This window comes from Monodon monoceros, unplaced genomic scaffold (genome assembly GCF_005190385.1).
Source record: "Monodon monoceros isolate NGI ecotype Baffin Bay Population unplaced genomic scaffold, NGI_Narwhal_1 Super_Scaffold_18, whole genome shotgun sequence".
Classification (NCBI taxonomy): Eukaryota; Metazoa; Chordata; class Mammalia; order Artiodactyla; family Monodontidae; genus Monodon; species Monodon monoceros.
This window is the reverse complement of record NW_021703774.1, coordinates 166697091-166717034: the sequence shown is the minus strand read 5'-3', so window position 1 is coordinate 166717034 and position 19944 is coordinate 166697091. Positions and strand designations below refer to the sequence as shown.

The 19944-nt window shown below is 55.0% G+C and overlaps 1 protein-coding gene across 1 annotated transcript in view; it reads right to left on the bottom strand.

Annotated features, from left to right (window-relative positions):
• Positions 1-1512: 1512 nt before the first annotated feature.
• Positions 1513-19944, bottom strand: part of IFFO2 (intermediate filament family orphan 2) — a 45107-nt gene continuing 26675 nt past the window's right edge. The window contains exons 2-9 of the mRNA XM_029227194.1: positions 12864-12924; positions 11518-11613; positions 10210-10350; positions 8706-8845; positions 4495-4615; positions 4266-4358; positions 3204-3334; positions 1513-1973 (exon numbers count right to left, since the gene is read on the bottom strand). Coding sequence (XP_029083027.1) covers positions 1868-1973; positions 3204-3334; positions 4266-4358; positions 4495-4615; positions 8706-8845; positions 10210-10350; positions 11518-11613; positions 12864-12924 — 889 coding nt within the window. The 3' untranslated portion in view covers positions 1513-1867. The remainder of the gene's footprint in view (positions 1974-3203; positions 3335-4265; positions 4359-4494; positions 4616-8705; positions 8846-10209; positions 10351-11517; positions 11614-12863; positions 12925-19944) is intronic.

Genomic DNA, 19944 nt, shown 5'->3' with positions numbered 1-19944 from the left:
GGGACTATTTGGCTAATAAGAGATTCTGGGAATGGAAGACTTTCAGCCAGACTTTCACAGGGAAAGAGCAGGAGGTTCCTCCACAACAACAACAACAAAAAAGGAAAAAACTCACAATAAAGGCCACCAAGTTCTGATAAATAAAATTACACACAATCACTAACAATCTCCTCTCTCTCCATAGATATATATTTATATAATATGAATATTATGTACAATGATTTTAAGACTGAAAAACAGGTGGGGGAAAACGGAAGAGAGAGGAGGTCCTTACAGATCACTGGTACCCTGGGAGAGAAAAGACAGGGGGCCTGATCTACACAAGGCCAGATTTCCCCCTCTGCCTGCAGACACAAGCAGTGGGTAGCAAGGAGCTCAGGTCCTTGGGCACATTTTGCTCCTCTGACCTCCAGGGGGAGCTCCTGGGCCAACAAAAACAAAAATCAGCAATCACACCCACAGTAGTGGGTCCAAAAAGAAATTTAAAAAACGAGCAAAGCTGGCTCTGCTGGCTCCAAGCTGAGATCTGGGGGTGGCCGCCACACAGTGCCCTTTGACTCAGGCCCTCTCAAGTCTGGGGAGATATGGCTCAGCTGAACTCCCCAACTGGTCAATCAGTGAATTATGGAAAAAGGTGAGCTTATGTCCATGAGCAGAACAAGGACGGCTCTCACTCGAGCTCCTCCTCTCACCACCTCCTCTCTGCCAGCAGGCCCCGCTAGCTCCCTCCCCTTCCCTTCCCAATGCCTGCCAGTGGCCAAAGAGTGGGCCACTGCGGCACCGTGGAGAAGCAAGATGGCGGCGGACGGTACCGACCCAGCTCCGAGGTGGAGGGGGTAGATACCAGGCCTGGCCCCCTCCAGACTTTCTCACAGAGAAATTACAGATCGATAGCCCCTTACTGTTGGCTGGGAAAAACATCAAGTCATCAGGGCAATAAAAGACCCGCTCCCCAACCCCAACCCACAGAGGTCCCAAGAAAGCAAGCAGTCAGGTGGCCGAGGGCCTTACGGGGCCCAGGCCTCGCTAACGACCTTGACCAAACTCCCTCCCAAGTCAGTGCTCACCCCCAGAGGTTGCGAGAGAGGTCGCCCTAGCTTCCTCCCTCCCAGCTCCAGGGGAAAACCAGGGATCTAGGAGAGGGCCTACCTTCCACAATGGTATAAGGCAAGCTGCTTTTTTTGTTTTGTTTTGTTTTTTGCATAGTAGTTTAAACACAGTGAGGTTCCGCCTTCCCCCACAGTGCCTTGTCCCTCTGCTTTGCCACTCGATCCAGAAAGAAAAGAAAAATTTGTCTTCCCTCCCTCCTTCCATCTTTTCTCTCTTTCAGCTCCGAGGCCTGGAGAGCTCGCAAAGGCCAACAGCTCCTTCCTGGGGGGAGGTGGGCCATCCCAAGTCCAACTCCAGCAGAGGAGGGAGGGCAGAGCTTATGGCCAATCAGAGGAGCAGGTGGGAGGGTAGAAAACGGCATTGTACCACTCCAGGGGCCCCCCCCCCCCGCCCTCACCTTAGAGTTTTGTATAAAAACACCTGCTAGGAATAATTCTTTGGAGCTCAAAGTGGCTCAGCTTAAGGGAAAAGGCACAGTTAACACTGCATCGTCCGGACAGAAGTCTGCATCTGTAATGTGGAGAACAATAGAAATTGACAGCACCATTCCTTGGGTGGGTGGATGGAGAAGGGGCACTGGTTGGTGGTGGGCGGAAGGAAGGAAGGAAGCAGCGGTCCCTTGGGGCCTCCAGAGAAGGGAGGGCATAGGAAGTCTGGCGTGGCGAGGGCTGGAGCCCCACTTCCTGGCCCCGTGGGGAGAGGCGGGCAGAGGCCCCATCACCAAGACCACCAGGCACGGGCTGGGGGACCTCAGTCATCAGCTGACCATGGGCTCCACATCCGCCTCCCGCTCAAACTCATCCTGGATCTCGTCTGTACTTCCTGAGTCGCTGCTGGCCATGGAGCTAGGCGACGGTGAATTCCTGGAAGGCACAAGAGAATGGGGGACATCAGAGGGCAGCCTGAGGACCTCTGAAGGGATTCAAAGAGCTGGAAAGATGGAGCAGCCATTCCTAGAAAACCTAGCCTCAGAGGGGGATCCTGCCCCGAGGTCCGCCCTTGCACCACTTGCCTTAGAATCTTCAAAGCCCAGGAGCTGAACATGGCTATAGAGACCTATTGGGACGCCCTGCACCCGCCTCTGTAATTGCTTGGTCCTGAGAGCTCCTTGGGAGCAGAAACCATGGGTCAAGCTCAGTTTTTACACTCCCATCACCTAACACATGTCTGGACAATTAACTCAGAGCCCAAAGGGAGGCCACACAGGACAGTGGTTAATAGCACTGGTTTTGAATCCTCACTCTATCACTGCTGAGCTGGGGGGCCTGGCGCAAGCTATTTTCCCTGCCTACGGGGCGCTCCTCCATCCCAACAATGGAAATAACAACAGTGGCTTCTGGGAATCAGTGAGCTAAAGGTGACATGCTAATAAGCCCAGGGCCACACACACACACACACACACACACGCAACCTCCCCCTGCCTCTCCCTCCCTTACAGCCCAAACAACGGCCTGCAAGAATATCGTCATGATAAGAGAACAATTATAATTAATATATCTGTGTTTGATGCCAAGCATTTTACGTGTATTATCTCATTTTATTATTAGCACGTCTGTCTTCCCCGAAAGGCTGCGTGTTCCTTGAGGGCAGGGGCTCTGTCTTGGTTCTGGTGTCCCCCAGCAAATAAAAGAGGCCTGATGCATGTCAGTCTCCCGGGGACAGACCCACATGGCCTCGGGTTGGAAGACGGGAAAGGAAGGAAAACGGCTTCCTAAGGACACATGTGAGCCCCGGCCACCACCTCCACCCACCAGCTCAGCAGGAAGTGGGGCGTGGGCTCCAGGAGGGCCAGGGCTGCGAATGTTCTGCTCCTAACTATATCCCCATGGCTTTACACAGAGCCAGCCTTCAACAGTAGCTGTTGAGTCAATGGGGGCAGGGTTGTTGTGAGTGGTCACGTGAGATTAGATGTGTGAGGCATTAACACATAGTAGCAGGCTAAAAGTCATCGGATGCATGGACAGGTGGATGGACGGATGGACCAATGGCCTGGGCAGGTGAAACCACCAGGCTATAAGTTGCAGCCCCACAAATCCCGCCACCCACCCCAAGGATGCCACCACTGCATTGCCAGGGAGGACAAGGCCAGGTACCTGTCTGCGGAGCCTTTGATGAGCCGGCGGCAGGTCTCCATCTGCACGTCCAGGCCCCGCTTCATGCTGCACATCTCCATGTACTCATGCAAGTGTCGGTTCATGTCGCTCTTGGCCGTGGCCAGCTCCAGCTGAGAGGAACCAACACGGCATAAAGGGGAGGCCAAGTCGTCCTCCCTCATAGCAGACCACTCAGCAACCTCCCGTCCTCAGTGGTGGCGGCAGCATCGGGGCCACCCCAGGACACCACGCCCTCAGGGCCCTCCCTCTGCTCCCTGCTCTCTACATACTGGTGCAGGGCCCCTAGAACCACTTCTGGTGGAAGGTGAATGGTTGCTTAGCAACCACTGGGGTAGCCCTAGCAACTCCACCCTGTCCAGCATCCCTGCAGTCCTTTCTGTGGACTGGATTAGAAAAGTCCTGAAGTCTCTCGTGTTTCTGACCCTTCTCCTCTACCAAGTGATACATCCCCCAGGAAAGGAGCTGGCCTTCTCTTTCTCCAGCGTGACAACAGCAGTGACTCTCACTGATAGATGTGGCCCAGCACACAGGCTCCAGAGCTGGGAGAACTGGGCTTACAGGCTGCTTCCTGGCTGGGGAGCCTTGGGCAAGTCACTTGGTCTCTTTTAACCTCAACTCCTCCTCTGTAAAATGGGGCACACAGTACCTACTGCATAGCGTGGAGGCACCCAGGTCCCTCTAGGTACATACATAAGGTATGCAGATACCAGGGAGGGTGTATTTTTAAAGGGCTGAGTGCCCAGTGTCGCTTGATGTCACTCAAATGTCAGTTCTCATTATTTTGAGATCATCATCTCAGTCAATAACTTAAAAAAAAAACCTCTCTGGGGCCAACATGGATCACCACCCCCATTTCACAGATTAGGAAACTGAGGCCCTAAGAGGGGTGTGACTTGCCCAACACTAGGCAGGGAATCAGCAGATGTCCTGACTTCCGATCCTGCATCTGCGTCGCTCTCCCAGCCCCTGTCCACACGGGCACCTAATCACCATGAGTCTTGGGGGTCACAACCGGGTGATGTGAACAAGCCAACGCCTCACCTCGATCTGGCCTATGGTCTCCTGGTACTCCTTGTCTCTCGTCTTGAAGAAGGATTCAGTCTCATGGATCAAGTTGCCCAGGTTTTCCTCTTGCTGGGGAAACAGAAAAGAGGGGACAACTTAGCTGGGTGGTAAGGGCTGCAGGGTAAGAGTGGGGGATGCGGGATCGTGGAAAGGAAGTGCTCCCAATGCCTACCTCCCAGCCTCTAAGAAGCCATGCCCGGCTCACCTCACCCTGCAGGTCAATGCTCGGATTGCAGTTAGTGAAGTCCTCCCAGAGCAGAAGTGTGTCTTCGTTCTCCTCCCACGTCAGGCTGTCACAGTCATCGTCGAAATCAAAGGTCTCCCGCCTGTTGGGGGGGGACACAGGAGGGCATGAGTGAACAGAGCCAGGCTCCAGGGGCCTGGACAGGGGAGAGCAAGGGACACTGCCCTGATGATTGGGCTCCTGCCAGGTGGCCATCCAAAAAGGCAGGGGCGGTGGCCAAAGGGGACGCATGCCTTCTCCTTGGAGTTTAACTCTTTTCAAATGCAGAGTGTATTTACATATTATTTATACAATTTAAAATGTACATTCCTAAAGATGCCAGGCTTTCATTAATGGAGACTAAAGATATTTTCCTCCCAAGTCCAATTTTGTTGACTGTTTTCCTTTCATTTAATAACTCATTCCTGGAGCCCCTGCTATGCCTGAGGTGATTCATATAACCTTTTCTGCAACTTGGAAAGGTGGGTATTATTATTATTCCCATTTTACAGATGAGGAAACTGCAGCTCAGAAAGAATAATTCACTTGTCCAAAGCCACACTAAGCTAGGCTGTACCAGAAACTAGGGCTGATAAAAAAGAACAAAATAATGCCATTTGTAGCAACATGGATGAACCTAGAGATTGCCATACCGAGTGAAGTAAGTCAGAGAAAGACAAATATCCTACGATATCGCTTATATGTGGAATCTAAAAAAAGGGTACAAATGGACTTATCTACAAAACAGAAATAGAGTCACAGATGTAGAAAACAAACTATGGTTACCAGGGGGTAAGGGGGGGAGAGATAAATTGGAAGATTGGGATTGACATATACACACTACTATATATAAAATAGATAATTAATAAGAACCTACTGTATAGCACAGGGAACTCTACTCAATACTTCGTAATGGCCTACATGGGAAAAGAATCTAAAAGAGTGGATATATGTATAACAGGTTCACTTTGCTGTGTACCTGAAACTAACACAACATTGTAAATCAACTATACTCTGATAAAAATTAAAAAAAAAAAAAGAACCTAGGGCTGAAAGCCAGATCTTTCTGTTTCCTACGGCTTTTTCCTGCCCATCAAAACATCACCAAGCACCTATTATGTGCTGGGCACGGGACAGGCCACCATGCATGTATTAAAATGCAATTCATTCCATCCTCACAACAATCCTTTGAGGTGAGCATGATTGTTAGTCCCATTTTACAGGTAAGGAAATTGAGGCTCAGAGGGATTAGGTGGACTTCTAGAATAATACATGCTGGAAATCAGACTTGAATGCAAAGCCTGAGCGATTTCTGGCCTTCCCTATTCACTAGAACTGGAAGTAGGGTGATGGACCATACAGGTGTGCCTGGGACTGAAGGGGTTCTGGAGGTGTACTGGTTACCCCAACTGGAGGGGACTGTAAAAATCATTCAGCCCAATATGCCCATTATCCAGATGGGAAGGCTGAGGCCTGCAGGAGTTAAATTGCTTGACCCGGTGAATCAGCTGCAGAGGAAGATGTGGGTCCCAAGTCCTGATTCCCATCCCAGGGCTCTCCCCACTGCCTACGCTCACTCCTTCAACTACTTTCTGGATCCTACAGGGCACTGCTCCCAACCTGCTGACCATGGACCAGGCTGGAGCCACCGGGCAGAGCCCAAGAGCACCCCTGGGAGCCAGGTTCCCCACCAAGAAGCGGTTCCTGCGGGAGCCTGCAGGTGGCTCCCTGCATCCAAGGACCAGAGCTGGGGCAGGGCTGCAGGGTGAGGCGCTGCCCACACCCCGCCCCCCACAGCAAGACAGCTCGGGGCGAGCCCCTGGGTCAAGCGTCATCGACCCATCGCCACCTCACATACTAGACTGCTGACCTCACTTCCTTCCCAGCAGCTGGGACAAGAAGGAAACCCCAGCTGAGTAATGGGGAACTAGAAAGGATAGGAAGCTGCCTGCACAAGAGAAAGGGCTGGGAAGAGGCGCCCCCCTCCCCCCAGATCTGGAGGGCAGGGCTGAGCAGGAAGGCTGGCCACTGGTGCAGAGAAAGTAGCAAATTTCTCCCCTTCTCCTGGGCCTGAAGCCCAAGCAACTGATTTTGATCAAAACAAAACAGCCCTGACACGGGTGCATTATTCAAGGAGTTCAGAGGAGCTGGCCCGGGGCAGTGGGGGCTCTAGCTTGGGTCTCAGCCCGTAGCCCGTGGAGATGTCAGCGGGAGGGGGCCAGGGCCCTGCCCTGGTGCCTTCTGCGTGGCCTTGGCTAGAACTACAAGGGTGGAGGGGTGATCAGAGGTTGGCCTTTTTTTTTTTTTTGAACTAGGCAACTTTACAACCAGATCAACCTAATTGGATACTGAACCCAGTTCAGACCTGTCAACGCTCAGGTGCCCATTTTAGCAGCAATGGAAAGAATGCTCTTTCATACACCTGGGAGCACAGCTTTTTAGCTCACGCCACTTCCTGGGCAGTCTATGGATTCCCGGTGACTTTATGAAAACCAGGGACAACACTTTCTTCAAAGCAGCCCTTTACTTCAACCAAATGAACCCAGCCTGGGTCTCTGGGGCATACAACCCTGCCCTACACTCAGAAATGCCCACAGCAACGTTCAGAAAACCTAGACCCGACCAAGGGTTCTCTTCCAAAGCCCCTCTCATCAGCGAAAGATGAGACTATGAGAACTGGGTGTGGGGGGAGATGGTGAAAGATGAATCGAGAGTCTAGGAATCTCCTTGTCACCCTCAAAACAGCAAAGCCCCAAACACAGCCCCATCTCCATGTTGTTTCAAGGGAACAGCAAGTATAGGTAAGTGCTGGGCAAACCCATCCCACCCAGATCCGATTCCCGTCTTCCTGACAAGTCACCAGGGTGGGGACGGTGTGGCAAGGAAACAGAAGAGGAAATCTCTTCTGAGCACGAAGACAGTGCTGGACCGGGAGTCAGGGGCCCGGCTCTGTCCCGACTTGCCCAGCCCTCTCTGAGCCTCATCTGTGCAATGAAGGGGCTGGGCAGAGTGATCTTGGGACTCTACCATGCTAGGCCGGCCCCCAGCATTGCAGGAAGCGTTAGGAGAGGCCTGTGCCCCTGGCTTTGGAAATGAGTATGACGGCAGGAGCACCTGCTGATAGGAGGTGCCCTCCTGGAGGGGCCTGGAAGGTCGGTGATGGCTCATCAGAGGCAAGCACTCGAATCCAGCCAGCCCCGCTGCTGGAAGCTCAGGGCTCCAGAGAACGGACATCAGGCCAGAAAGTGTGCTGGGGCCCTGGGACTCAGACGCAAGGGGTGGGGGAGGTAGGGGTGGGGAGGGAGGACTCCAGTCCTGCGCAAAAGCTGAGTTCCCAGGGCTCAGGGGAGAGAGCAGGCAAGAGCAGGCCAGTGGGGCAGGGGGAAAGGTGGACGTCAGAGACCCAGTCCCAGCCTGCTCTCTGACTCAAGGCCCTTAGGTGAGTCAGCCAATGCCCACAGCTGCACCCCTACCCTCCCCAAGCCCACACCGGGATACTCTACGGATTAGAGCCAAAGATGGATCAGGATTGCAAGTATAGCACTGCGTTCACCAAGGCTACAATGCACCCCTGCCCCGGATGACTGTGCGCAGCCAGGTTCTAGTAAGTCAGCTGTCCACAGGGGTGGGAGAGGGCTGCCCAGACTGGTAGCCCCTGACAATTTCCCATCGTGGCAAATGTTAAGCTACTAACATGCCATCGCTAAACCTGGAGTGGGCAGACATGCATACAATCAGCTTTTACAAGCTGGTACAAGCCAGCTCCAGCCCACCACTGACCACACCCAGCCCAACTCTGCCACTAACCCGGGCAGCAGCTCATCCCAAGGGAAAAAAAAAAATTGTAATTCTGTATGGTGATGGATGTTAACTAGACTTATTGTGGTGAGCATTTTACAACATATACAAATACCAAAACATGATGTTGCATATATGAAACTAACAGAACGTTACACGTCAGTCATATTATCTCAATAAAAAAAAAAAAAAAGAACTGCCCACAAATGTGACCACCATTACCAATTTGACCCTTTCTGAAAACGTGAAACTCCGAATCCAAATTCTTTCAGAGCACCGTGCTGGCCAAAGAAAACACCTGCAGGCTACTTCTGGCCCAGGTCACCGGTTTGCCACCCCTGCCCTGCCCAACCTGGGGAAACGGAGAGGAGGCCCCAGGCAGCAGGGATACTCACAGCTGGTTGAACATGCGTTTCATCTCGTCTGTGATGTTCACGGAGCCGACCTCGTCATCTGGGAACCGGTTCACCTCCCCGTCCTGCTCAGAGATGTCATCATCCAAAGCCACCTTACGCTCTTTCTTTTTGGGGACCACCTGACCCGGAAGGGAAAAGATCAAGGTCACTGGGAGGCTCTGCTGGGATGGAGGGCGGGGTGGACTGGGAAGGGAGCCGGCGTCCCATAGGATGGATGGAGCATGGCTGGTGCAGCCACTGCTTGATGCCGGGTCCTCTAAGAAGCAGGCGGCGTTCGCAGGAAGCGCGAGGCGGGGAGACATGCAGGATGGAGGGGCAGATGGCCTGGACCCTTCCCTGCCCTGGGAGGCCTGGTGGTTGGGCTAGCTCAGCTCACCCCTTCACCAGAGAGGCAGCCCCATCATTTGGGGTGAAGAGCAGGCCAGACTGGGGCACTGAGTTGCCTGGTATGTCTCAGAGGCAGCCAGAGAGACGGAGAACCCCTTACAGAGGCGCAGATGGCTCCACGCTTCCCAGAGCCTTCCTGTTCACATGCAAAGTTGACAGGCAGGCAGCCCCAGGTTCAACAAGCTCCCTCCACTCCAAGCAGACAAGACACGACAAACCAGACGAAGGCTGAAATGGTCCCTTGCTTCCCCGCAAAGGGGCAGCAAGAAGGCACGAGGTGGACAATGGGCCCCAGGGAAGCCCAGACCTCACCCCACTACATCCAAAGTCACATACTTAAAGCGACAACACGCCATACTGCCCTGGGCTCAAGCAAAAGCCAAACCACAACCCAAAACTCAAGCAGCAGCCTTCAGAGAATGACGCACGCCCTTTGGGCAGCTGGACCAGCCCCCAAGCCCTCCCTGGAGGACATTTGCCAGTGCTAACCCATCGCCTTCGCTTGGAACACACCCAGTCCCTTGCCGGTTGGAGGCGGGGTGGCGGGGGGCGGTATGGAGTGAGTCTCAATGTGGGACTGAAAGAGTCAACAGTCAACAGCTCCTCTTCTGAATTCTGAGGCTCGTGGACCAGGGCTCAGGCCAGCTCACCCAGTGCTCCCATAGCCTGGCCAGGGCTCCCTGACCATGGCATTTGTAGCCAGCTCCGGCTCCCAGAGGAAGAGGCAGGAAGCAGGGCAGTGGACGCAGGGTGGACGGATGGACTGAGCCCTGGAGGGTCCAGAGACCTGAGTCCTACTCCCAGCTCTGCCATGTCCGTCCTGGAGCCTGTCACGCCCACCACCTGCCTGGGTGAGCGGCGTCCTCAGCCATAGGATGAAGCGGTCAGCCTTGATGATGGAGTCAGACGTGCCTATGAGTCTATGCGTCCCTGATTCTACGTTTTCCTGGGGAGGCCAGAGGGTTGGGCAAACGCTACCTCGGGGGGAAGGGGCGTGGGCAGGGTGCGAGGAAAACGGGGGTTGGGTGGCCGGGCAGGGGCGGAGGGCGGTGGGCGGCTGGGAGTGGCAGCTGGTGAGCAGGGCAGCCCTAGTCACCTGGAAGATCTTGGACACGTCTTCCGAGTTCCGCTGCTGTGCGACATCGCACAGCTTGGCCGTGATATCGATTCGGCGGCAGATGTCCATGTCCACCTTCATGGCCTTTTCTTGGATCTTTGTGTCCAGGTCTGTCATGGGCTGCAGGGAGGACAGCAGGGGGTTACGTGAGCGAGGGATGGAGCAAGCATGGGGGTGGGGAGGCACTCCCAGGCTCCGACTGGACAGAGGGGTGGGGAGACCCCCAGGTGTCGGGCGGGAGGCCCCGCAGTCCGAGGGGGTCCTTGAGCCTTTTCTGGACTTGAAGGGTCGGGCCAGCTGCTCGGGTTCAGGGCAGGGGGCGGAGGGACTGTGGGAGCCTAGGGCTTCGGCGCCGACTGGACAGTGTGTTTGCTGGTCACCCTAAGGGCTGGAAGGCATCCTCTCAGCAGATACAGCGTCAGTGTTTATTTTGTCAGAGCAGAGAAAAAAGAAAGACAAGTCCCACTGCTGAAAGACCCCCCTGCTTTCCCACCGGGCCTGCTCCACCTGTACCCCACACAGAGATTCCTCCCACGGCTGATGGTTGGGGCTGCCTAGGATGGGGGGTCCACTGGACCCCGGTGAGGGGAAGCCACATGGCCTCTTCCAGCCACCCCAGCTCCACGCCTCTCGGGACCAGAACTGTTCCAGGCTGAGTCACCTGTACTGGACTCCTTCTCCTTTGTGGAGACTCTCTCTACATACTACCCGCTGCTTGAAGGTGGCAGGAAACCAGGTCCCCAGTAGGAAGAAGGCCCTTGCTGCCGTCAGCTGCCCCTGCCCACGGTTACTCAGAGGGGCTCCGATCGTCCCAAGGATGTGCACACTGGCCTGTCCCGACTTTACAAAGCAAACCCTGCTGAAGGCCGCTGGCCCGGGGAGCCTCTCAGGCCGGCGCAGATCAGACCCGGGGTCTCCTTCAACCTGCCATTGGCCGCCACTGCGCCCAGACACAGAGGCCCATGGCCACCACCCGCCCTCACCGTGGTGAGCTGGCAGGAGATGAAGCAAACACACACAGACCATCAGAAGAGCCCCAGGGAGGGCAGGATGGGTTAAAGCAGCGGATTAATGCATCTCTACTCAGACCAAGGGAAGCAGAAGTGGGGAGGGGACAGGGAGGGGGGCCTGGTCTCCGATGCATCCGTCATCCTCACGGGTCAAACGCAGCCAGCCAGGATTCTAACTAGAAGCCGAGCTCTGGAGCCTCGGAGTGAATGAAGCGTTTTGCATGATGGCTGTGGGGGGAAGTCATGATGCCTGGGGGTGGTGGTCGGTGGCACTTACGTCACTCATGAGCCCCTTAAACACCACCAGCTCGGCCTTGAGACGCTCAATCTTCTCATTCATCTCCTCCTGGATGGCTTCTGCTTCCTGCGCTGCCTACGGGGGATGAAGATGGGGGAGGTTTTAGGGGGGCTGGTCTCCCTGTTGGAGGGGAGGGGATGGACACCTGGGTCCAGCGCCCCAGACACCTGACATCCAACCAAGCCGGGTGCCTTTGTGCCAGGGAAGGAAGGGGTGCCAAGGACCTCATTCCAGCCTGGGTCCCCACTCAGCCCTCGCTCAGCACAGGGCATCGCTCAGCCTAAAACACTTCTCCAAGGATTATTTATTGTATGGAAAAATCCATGGCAGACGTTAAGAGAAAAAGTGGATGTAAAAGGGATCCCAGTAGTAGGTCAATTCACGTGAAAATGCCAATATATCTGACCATCTCCGATCTCCAGAATGGCAACGTCACACGTGCCACCCTAACCGAGCATGCACACCTCGGGCTTGTGTGTGTCTGCACAGAAAAGACCAGAAGGTCACACACCAATTTATCCACAGTGGAGCAGGGAGAACTGGAGGTGAGTTTTATTTTCTTCTCTGTGCTTTTCTGAATTTTCCAGGTATTTGACCATGAGCATGTTATGTGTATAAAGCAAAAAGTACTTTTCTTATAAAAGAAAGCGGGGTGGGGGGACGTTCATCCTTTTCCTTCTGCATATTGACATTATTTTAATCTGTCTCTAACTTCCTTAGAAGATCAGTGTTCATTTTCTTTCTTTCTTTCTTCTTTCTTTCTTTTTTTTTTTTTTGGTTATTATTTATTTATTTAGAGGATCAATACTTTAGATATCAGAAGGCAATTAAAGAGCTTTCCATGCCTTCTCATGGGGTTGCCATTCTTGTGCCCATTTGGCTGAGAGGAAAACAGAGGCCGAGAAGGTAAAGTTTGTTGCCCAGCGTACACAGCAGGCGAGTGAGAAGCAGGCCCACCCAGAACACAGAGCCACCGAGCCAGAAGAGCAAAAGAATGTCCTCATGCCCGCTGCTGAGCACCTGCCAGGGCTGGGAGCCCACCTGATGATGTGGCCACCCGCCCTCTGCAGGGCACTCAGCCCCGAGTCTGTTCCTGCATGCCAGGGGCAGCACCAGGATTCCCGTGCCCAAGCTTTTCTGCAACTCCTGTGCTGGTGCCTTCCCAGCCCCAAGGAGGGGAGGCGGGAGAGGCCCCCGGCTCCATTGAGGAGACACTGAGGCAGCAGGAGGTAGCAGAGCACAGAGGCTGTGCTGGGAACTGCCCCCGGCTTTGCCCCTTGGCCACGTGGTTCTCCTGCGAGCCTCTCCCGGTCGGGACGTCTCACCTCCTGCAGCGTGTCCACCATGGTCTGTAGGTTCATGCGCTTGGCGAGCTCCTCCTCCCATCTGCAAGAGACAAGAGGGACAGGTGGTCAGAGGGCGGCCTCCCCAGGCCAGTCCAGCCTCAGACACAATGCCAGCACCCACCCTGGGCCCGTCCCCGGGCTGGGCAAGGAAGGTGCAGCAGCGACTCTATCCTTGCCTGCCCCTCGGGAACCCCCAGTCTAGGGAGCTAGATGTGTGGGACAGCCAGGTGACCCATGATACCAGGTGGTGGTGACGGGTGCCAGGCTCCGGGCATGAGCACAGCACCACTGGGAGATGACGGCAGGAGGGACCGCCAGCCCCCCACACAAACTGTAAAGCATTGTATAAATGCTACTGCTCCTTCCATTCCTGTAAGACATGGTGCTGAAGCTGCTCTCAGGGGCAAGGCTGCAGCCAGCACCACTTTCAGGCTCTCCTTTGCAACCACAAGAAACAACTTTGATTGTGCCAACCATCGCAATCTCGGAGTCAATTTGTCCTACAACCTACCCTAACCAACAAAGACATCTCCTACCTAGCTGTTATCATCCCTATCTTACAGATGAGGAAACTGAGGCTCAGAGAGGTTAAATACCTTGCCCAAAGACACACAGCTAGTTAGGGGGTGGGGCTGGACTTCAAAACCAGGTCTGTTTCATTACATTAAAACAAAAAATAAATATAACTCTCCCTTATTTAATGCTTATTAAGTGCCAGGCTCTATTCCAGGGGTGTTACATACGTCATCTCGTTTGTATATATGTGGCCGGAAGTTGAACAGGAAAGGACAAAGGGGAGACGGCACATGGGGGCTCTGAGTGTACCCCCAGCATTAACCGGAGGCAGGACAGGATAATCATAGAGTTACCACAACAATACCAGCCCACCTTAACTGAGTGCTTACTTTGTACCAGGCACCACTCTACGTGATGTAATTCAATCCTCAAAACAACCCTCTAGCCTAGGTGCCACAATGCTCCCCACGTTACAGGTGAAGCAAGCAAGGAAGAGTCAGGTACCCAAGGTCAGGGTGAGGACAGGTGGGGCCAGGACTCAAACCCAGGCTGGAGACTCCAGATTGAGTGCTTGTAACCCTGCCAGGCTTCCTGTAGACCCAGGACCCATCAGAGCCCTAACCCACTCCCCACCCAGATGCCCCTCCTTCCCCAGAGGGACAGGTCCTTCTCCCCCCACCCCCATCCTGGGACAGACCGACCAGGAGTTTCTCTCTTTCTTCACCCTACGGCTGCCTCCCTACATGGCCTCAGAGCAGGCAGGTCTGGAAGCCTTTTAGGATGCTGTCGGGGCCAGCTAAAAATAGGCCAGAGGGGAGGGATGGCTGAAGAGTGGGTTACGTCACCAGCTTTTGGAAACAAGAGAAAACGGATACTGTTTGCACACACAGAGGAAAATTCCTCCTCTCTCCCACATGAGACATGACGGCCCCGGCCAGGGCTCCCAGAGGACACACTCGCCACTCACCCCCCATCCCCCGTTCCCTTCGGTCTTTACCAGCCCCCAGTGGTGGTGGCCAGGCCTAGATCTTCTGTGGGCTGCAGAGTTCAGAACCCAGTGGGCAGTGGGGCTGGGGTAGGGGTCCTGGCAGGGATGAGGAACACAGAGGAAGCTAAGGAGGGGCAGCAAGAGAATCTAAGGGTCTAACACCCTCGTTGTACAAATAGGAAAACTGAGTCCAGCCCCAGGCCCAGGGTGGGGAACAGGAATCCCAGGTGGGGAGAAGTTCAAGGCTGCCCTCACCTCGCCCAGCAGCATGGGGCATCTGGGGCTCCCCTCAAGGGAGGCCAAGGCCCAGAACACAGGTCCCAAGCTGAATCATCTCTACTGGCCACGCTGCCCTGAGGGGGGCAGGGGGCTCAATTCCAAAGCCGCTGAGCAGAGCAGGGACAAGGGAGAGCCCGGTGTGGCACTGGCTGCAGCCTGGCTCCTGAGGCCAGCCTCACTACGGCATCTTGCAGCAACACCAGGGGCAGCAGAGGAGTGGGCAGTGAGGGTTGAAGATGCGGGCACCCGGGGACATCTCTCCTCCACACACACTCATTTCCAAGACAGGCTTTTGGGGATAAGGCCCAGCCCCTCCTCACTTTTCCTTTAAGCAAACTTCTTGTGAGGAAGGTGGGGCAGGGGTCAACAGACCCATTGAACAGACGGGAAAAATGAGGCCCAGCAAAGGAAAGCAACTTGTCTCAAGTCAACTCAGAGCGAGAACTTAAGCCACGTCTTTGGATCTCCAGACACATTAGCTGTAGTAGCAGTAGCCACTGATTGGCAAGCACAGTCTGAGTCCCACGCACTGGGCTCAGTGCCTTGTACACATCTCATCGGCTTTCATGCGAATTATTAACACTCTCGGGTAAAGAAATTTTCCCCAAACCCATTTTGTAGATGAGAGAGCTGAGGTTCAGAGAGGTGAGGTAACTTGTCCAGGGTCACACAGCTAGTAAGCAAGGATGGGACTCAAGCCAAGCTCATGCTCTAAAGCATCCAGTTTCCAACTGTGATATGCATGGGAATCACCCAGGGAGCTTGTTCACGTGCAGACCCGGATTCAGCAGGTCTGGTGTGGGGCTCATTTCTAATGAGCTCCCCTGCAGAAGGCACTTCGGTGGCCCCCTCGCCTAAGCTGCACCCCAGTTGAGCTTGCACAAATGACTTCATGGGCCTTTTATTACCAGAGCTGGATAGGTGGGCAGCCGGTGCACCTGCCCCCAGCAGACCCAAGAAGGACCCCTGTGTGCTGACAGCAGCTGGCTTGACAGACCAAACCTGCTGCCTACGCTGACCTCCCCTCCCGGCAGCAGCGGGAAAGCTTGGCTTTGCCGGCTTCAATGTTGACAGTGCAGAAAAGCTTTGCCCTTCAGCTGCTCTGGCTGACCGGGGTGAAAGGATGGTCGAGTGATATTTCTTAAGGCACCCCAGATGCCCTGCATTTACTGCAACTCAGCCCAGAGAGAGGGAGCATGCAGCTTAACCAAAAACTGGTCAACCATGTTGTGGGCTCTGACGTTCCAAAACCTGCTTCCCAGGCACAGCCCCCTCTCCTGACCTGGATCTGCCCACAGGAGTAAGGTTTCAGCAGGATGGAAGTTTCAGGCAGCAGGACCAACATAAGCAAAGACGGGCCAGCAGGAAGGCCAGGGAGTAGCCAGCTGCCACCAAGAGGGGACACACCTACCACGGGTCAGGGGCTGGTGGATGTCATGTCATTTAAGCCTTTGCCCTCCTGACTTTCATGTGTGGCCCACTGCTGAGCACAGGAGCTCACACAGTGGGCTGTGGAGCTGCAGAGAAACCTCCTCCCCATTTTACAGGTGGGAAAATGAAGGCCCAGTGCACACAGAAACTCTAGCCAAGGCCAAGACAGCCTGAATCACTTAGATCCATCCCTGCCCGCCCTGACCCACCAGCTCATAAAACTTCCAAATTCTTTTCTCTTTCTTTTTAAATTTATTTGTATTATTTTTTAATTTTTGGCTGCATTAGGTCTTTGCTGCTGCGCATGGGCTTTCTCTAGTTGTGGCGAGCAGGGGCTACTCCTCATTGTGGTGTGAGGGCTTCCCTGGTGGTGGGCGCCACCAGGGAAGTCCCCAGATTCTTTTCTCTCGAAGGGAGTGGAGAGAGGGACATTTACTGGTCACCTTCTTGGTGGTGTACACCATGTTGGGCCTTCATATACATATAAAAGATAAGGGACTTCCCTGGTGGTGCAGTGGCTAAGAATCTGCCTGCCAATGCAGGGGACATGGGTTCGTTCGCTGGTCCGGGAAGATCCCACATGTCGCGGAGCAACTAAGCCCGTGCGCCACAACTACTGAGCCTGTGCTCTAGAGCCCGCGAGCCACACTACTGAACCCACGTGCCACAACTACTGAGGCTGCGCTCTAAAGCCCGTGCACCACAACTACTGAGTCTGTGTGCCACAACTACTGAAGTCCACGCGCCTAGAGCCGGTGCTCCGCAACAAACGGGAGCCACTGCATTGAGAAGCCCGCGCACCGCAACGAAGAGCAGCCCCTGCTCGCCGCAACTAGAGAAAGCCCGTGTGCAGCAACGAAGACCCAACACAGCCATAAATAAATTAATTAATTAATTAATAATAAAAAAAGATAAAATATCACTTAATCCTCCCCTAAGGACGGTCCCCATTTTGCAGACGAGGAAACAGAGAATCAGAGGTAACTCGATTCCCCTTTCCCTCCCTCCTCTTCAGCCTTCTGAAATCTATCCATTCTCCCAGGCTCGTCTCAAATGTCATCTCTTCCCTGAGCCTCCGCAGCCACCTCCATTGTTCTCCCTCCTTGAGCTCAGGCTTGAGGCAGCAGACCTCAGGAGGCCATCTTTCCCAGGCGGCTTGGCTGTGGCATCTCATCAAGCATGGCTCTCACCCAAAGAGCCGGCCCACGATGCCAGGGACAGCGATGGACCACCCTCCATCTTCTCCACCTCCAAAGAGTGCTCAGGCCCCAGATCTAGCTCCCGCCCCGACCACATCACAGGGACCTTCTCTCGCCCCCAGCATCCTCTCACTCTCCCCCCAGCTGCAGACACCCTTCAACAACAGCCTTGTAGGCATGCCAGCTCCTCAAAACGCTCTCAGGCTATGGATGCTCACGCCAGCCCCTGAAGCAGGTGGGATGGATGACGGTGGTGGTGATACTGACGCTGCTGCTGCTGCGATGATGTGATGGGGCAGCTAACACAGACTGAGTGCTTACGACGTGCCTGGCACCGTCCTCAGGGGCTTCACAGGCAGAGCCTCATTTTAGTTTCACAGTAACCTCTAAGTCGGGTTATTATTTTCTCCATGTCGTTGATGAAGAAGCTAAAGTCCAAAAGCATGAAGCACCTCCCCCCAAATCACACAGCCAGCAAGGGGGGGTTGTTTCTATTTTACAGAAACAAGAGACTCAGAGAATCTCCAGAAGCCAAGGCTGAAAAGGGGACCAGAGTTCCCCTAGACCACGCCTCTGAGTGTACAGATAAGGAAACTGAGGTGCAGGTCACCCAGGGAGTGGACAGCAGAGTGCCCTCCCCTCCCCCAGCCCAAGCGGCACTCATGAGGAGCGAGGTGGAAGGACACGAGTCTGAACCCCAGCTCTGCCTCCCCCACTCAGAGCCTCCATCTCTCCATCTGTCAGTGAGACACAGTGTGAGCCCAGCATACCCCAGGCTCGCTCCAGAAAAGCCATTCTGTTCCCACACTCTCTGACGGTCATATGACTGGCCCCCAGTCACGGGCTGGTTCTGGCCGGACTGGACCCCAGGCCCATCTCCCAGCCCCAGCCCAGCCTCCTGCCCCTGGACTCAGTCACTCCAATCCCCCTGCTTACCAGTGTCCAAACCCACTGGGTGTGATCCACAATACGGCAGTGCTGGATGAGGGTTAGTCGTGGGGGGCCTCTGTGCCAATGCAAAGGACAAGCAGGGGCTCAGACTGGGGAGCCCACAAATCGGGAATGTGAATGTGGGTACAGGTAGCACCCTGGTGCCCAGGCCAGGTGCCCTGGCCTGTTGGAGCACAGAGGAATCATGGGGGAGACACCTGTTCTAGGTGGGAAAAGGGGCACAGGAGGGCTGCCACTATACAAGTCATCGGAGGAGTCGGTTCTAAAGCTGGGGGTCTGCCCACTCCCCCAGCCGGAGAACTGGTTATAATTATCATTTCTGTGCTCACTGCTGTTCTCCCTGCACCTAAACCCACCCACACTTGGTAAGGAGTCAAAGAGTTATTGAATGGATTTGTTGAATGAATGAATGATCCCAGACGCAATCACTCCTCAGCCCCACTGCTTGCCCCTCCCCAGCCAGGGCCCCTTGGACATCCTCAATCTGCACAGCCCCAGCTTGGGGACTCGGCTGCTCCGTCCACTGGCTCCTGAGCTTCCCCTGGGAGAGGCCAGGCCAGCTGGAGGGCGGGCCAGGGCAGGAAGTGGGCAGGGAGAAGGAGAAAGCTTCCCTCTCCCACTTCCCACAGCTCCAGGCCCGGGATGGGAAAGCAGGGATGTCAGGGCAATGAGCGGGGAGAGGAAATGACTCCCCAGCCCTACACTGCTGCTGAGATCTCGGCGGGGCTCAGCCACCATCTTAGCAGAAGGAGCACATGTGTGAGAGGTGGCCAGGAGGGGGAGGTAGCTGCCCCGCCTCAGCCAGATGTGGTCTCCCCGCATTCCTGAGGAACCACCGCTGGACCACGTGATGGACGGGAAGTCTCAGCAAGCCACTGGGGGGAGGGGATTGGCAGCTTCAATGCCAGTCCCCACCCCCAGCTGACACTCGGGGCCAGTGTCTCCCCTCCCCCATCAGCTCGGGATGACACGCAGACCCACCGGCAAGGGGCCACAAAGCCTGGCCTACTGAGGGGCGGAAAGCCAAGCTGAAGTCACTGGCAGCGGGACTGACTCACAGACTCTGCACTTCCTGTGCAGTCACAGAAAGAGGCTCCGGGGCTCCAGCTCCAGAGGAAAGTGGGTGCAGCCCCAGGAGACAGCTTAGCTCTGGGGTAGCCCTGGGGCTTCTGAACAGAAAGTCCTAGAGACTCCCGGGCAGCAAGACACTGGGTTCGAATACTGCCCCTGCCGCTTCCCAGCTGTGTGACTTTGAGAAAGTCAATTAATTACCCTCTCTGGGCCTCAGTTGCCTCATCTGTGAGATGGGAAGCACACCACCCCTTTCGAGGGTGGGCTGTGAGAACTACATGAAGTGGGATGGTGTGGGTGAAAACACCCAGTCCCACCTCTGGCACACAGCAGACGACTGATGCTCCGAGGCTCAATTCAAACTGCAGAATCCCACAGCTGGCTCCAGTGGCCAGACCACAGAGAGCTGGAAGGCCCTCACAGGGATGGTCCGCACCTTTCCAAGGAAGGTCGGCCGCCGGCACGCCCAGGCCGACCCACTCAGGTGATGGAAAGCAAACTCAGGTGAGGCTAGGCCAGAGCTGTCAGTGGAAAACTTCATTCTGGGCCAAGCATGGGCCTTGCCTCTGGCGGAGGGTAATTTTCACCCGGGCACGGGGAGCTCACCCCACAGCAGCACAGCCGG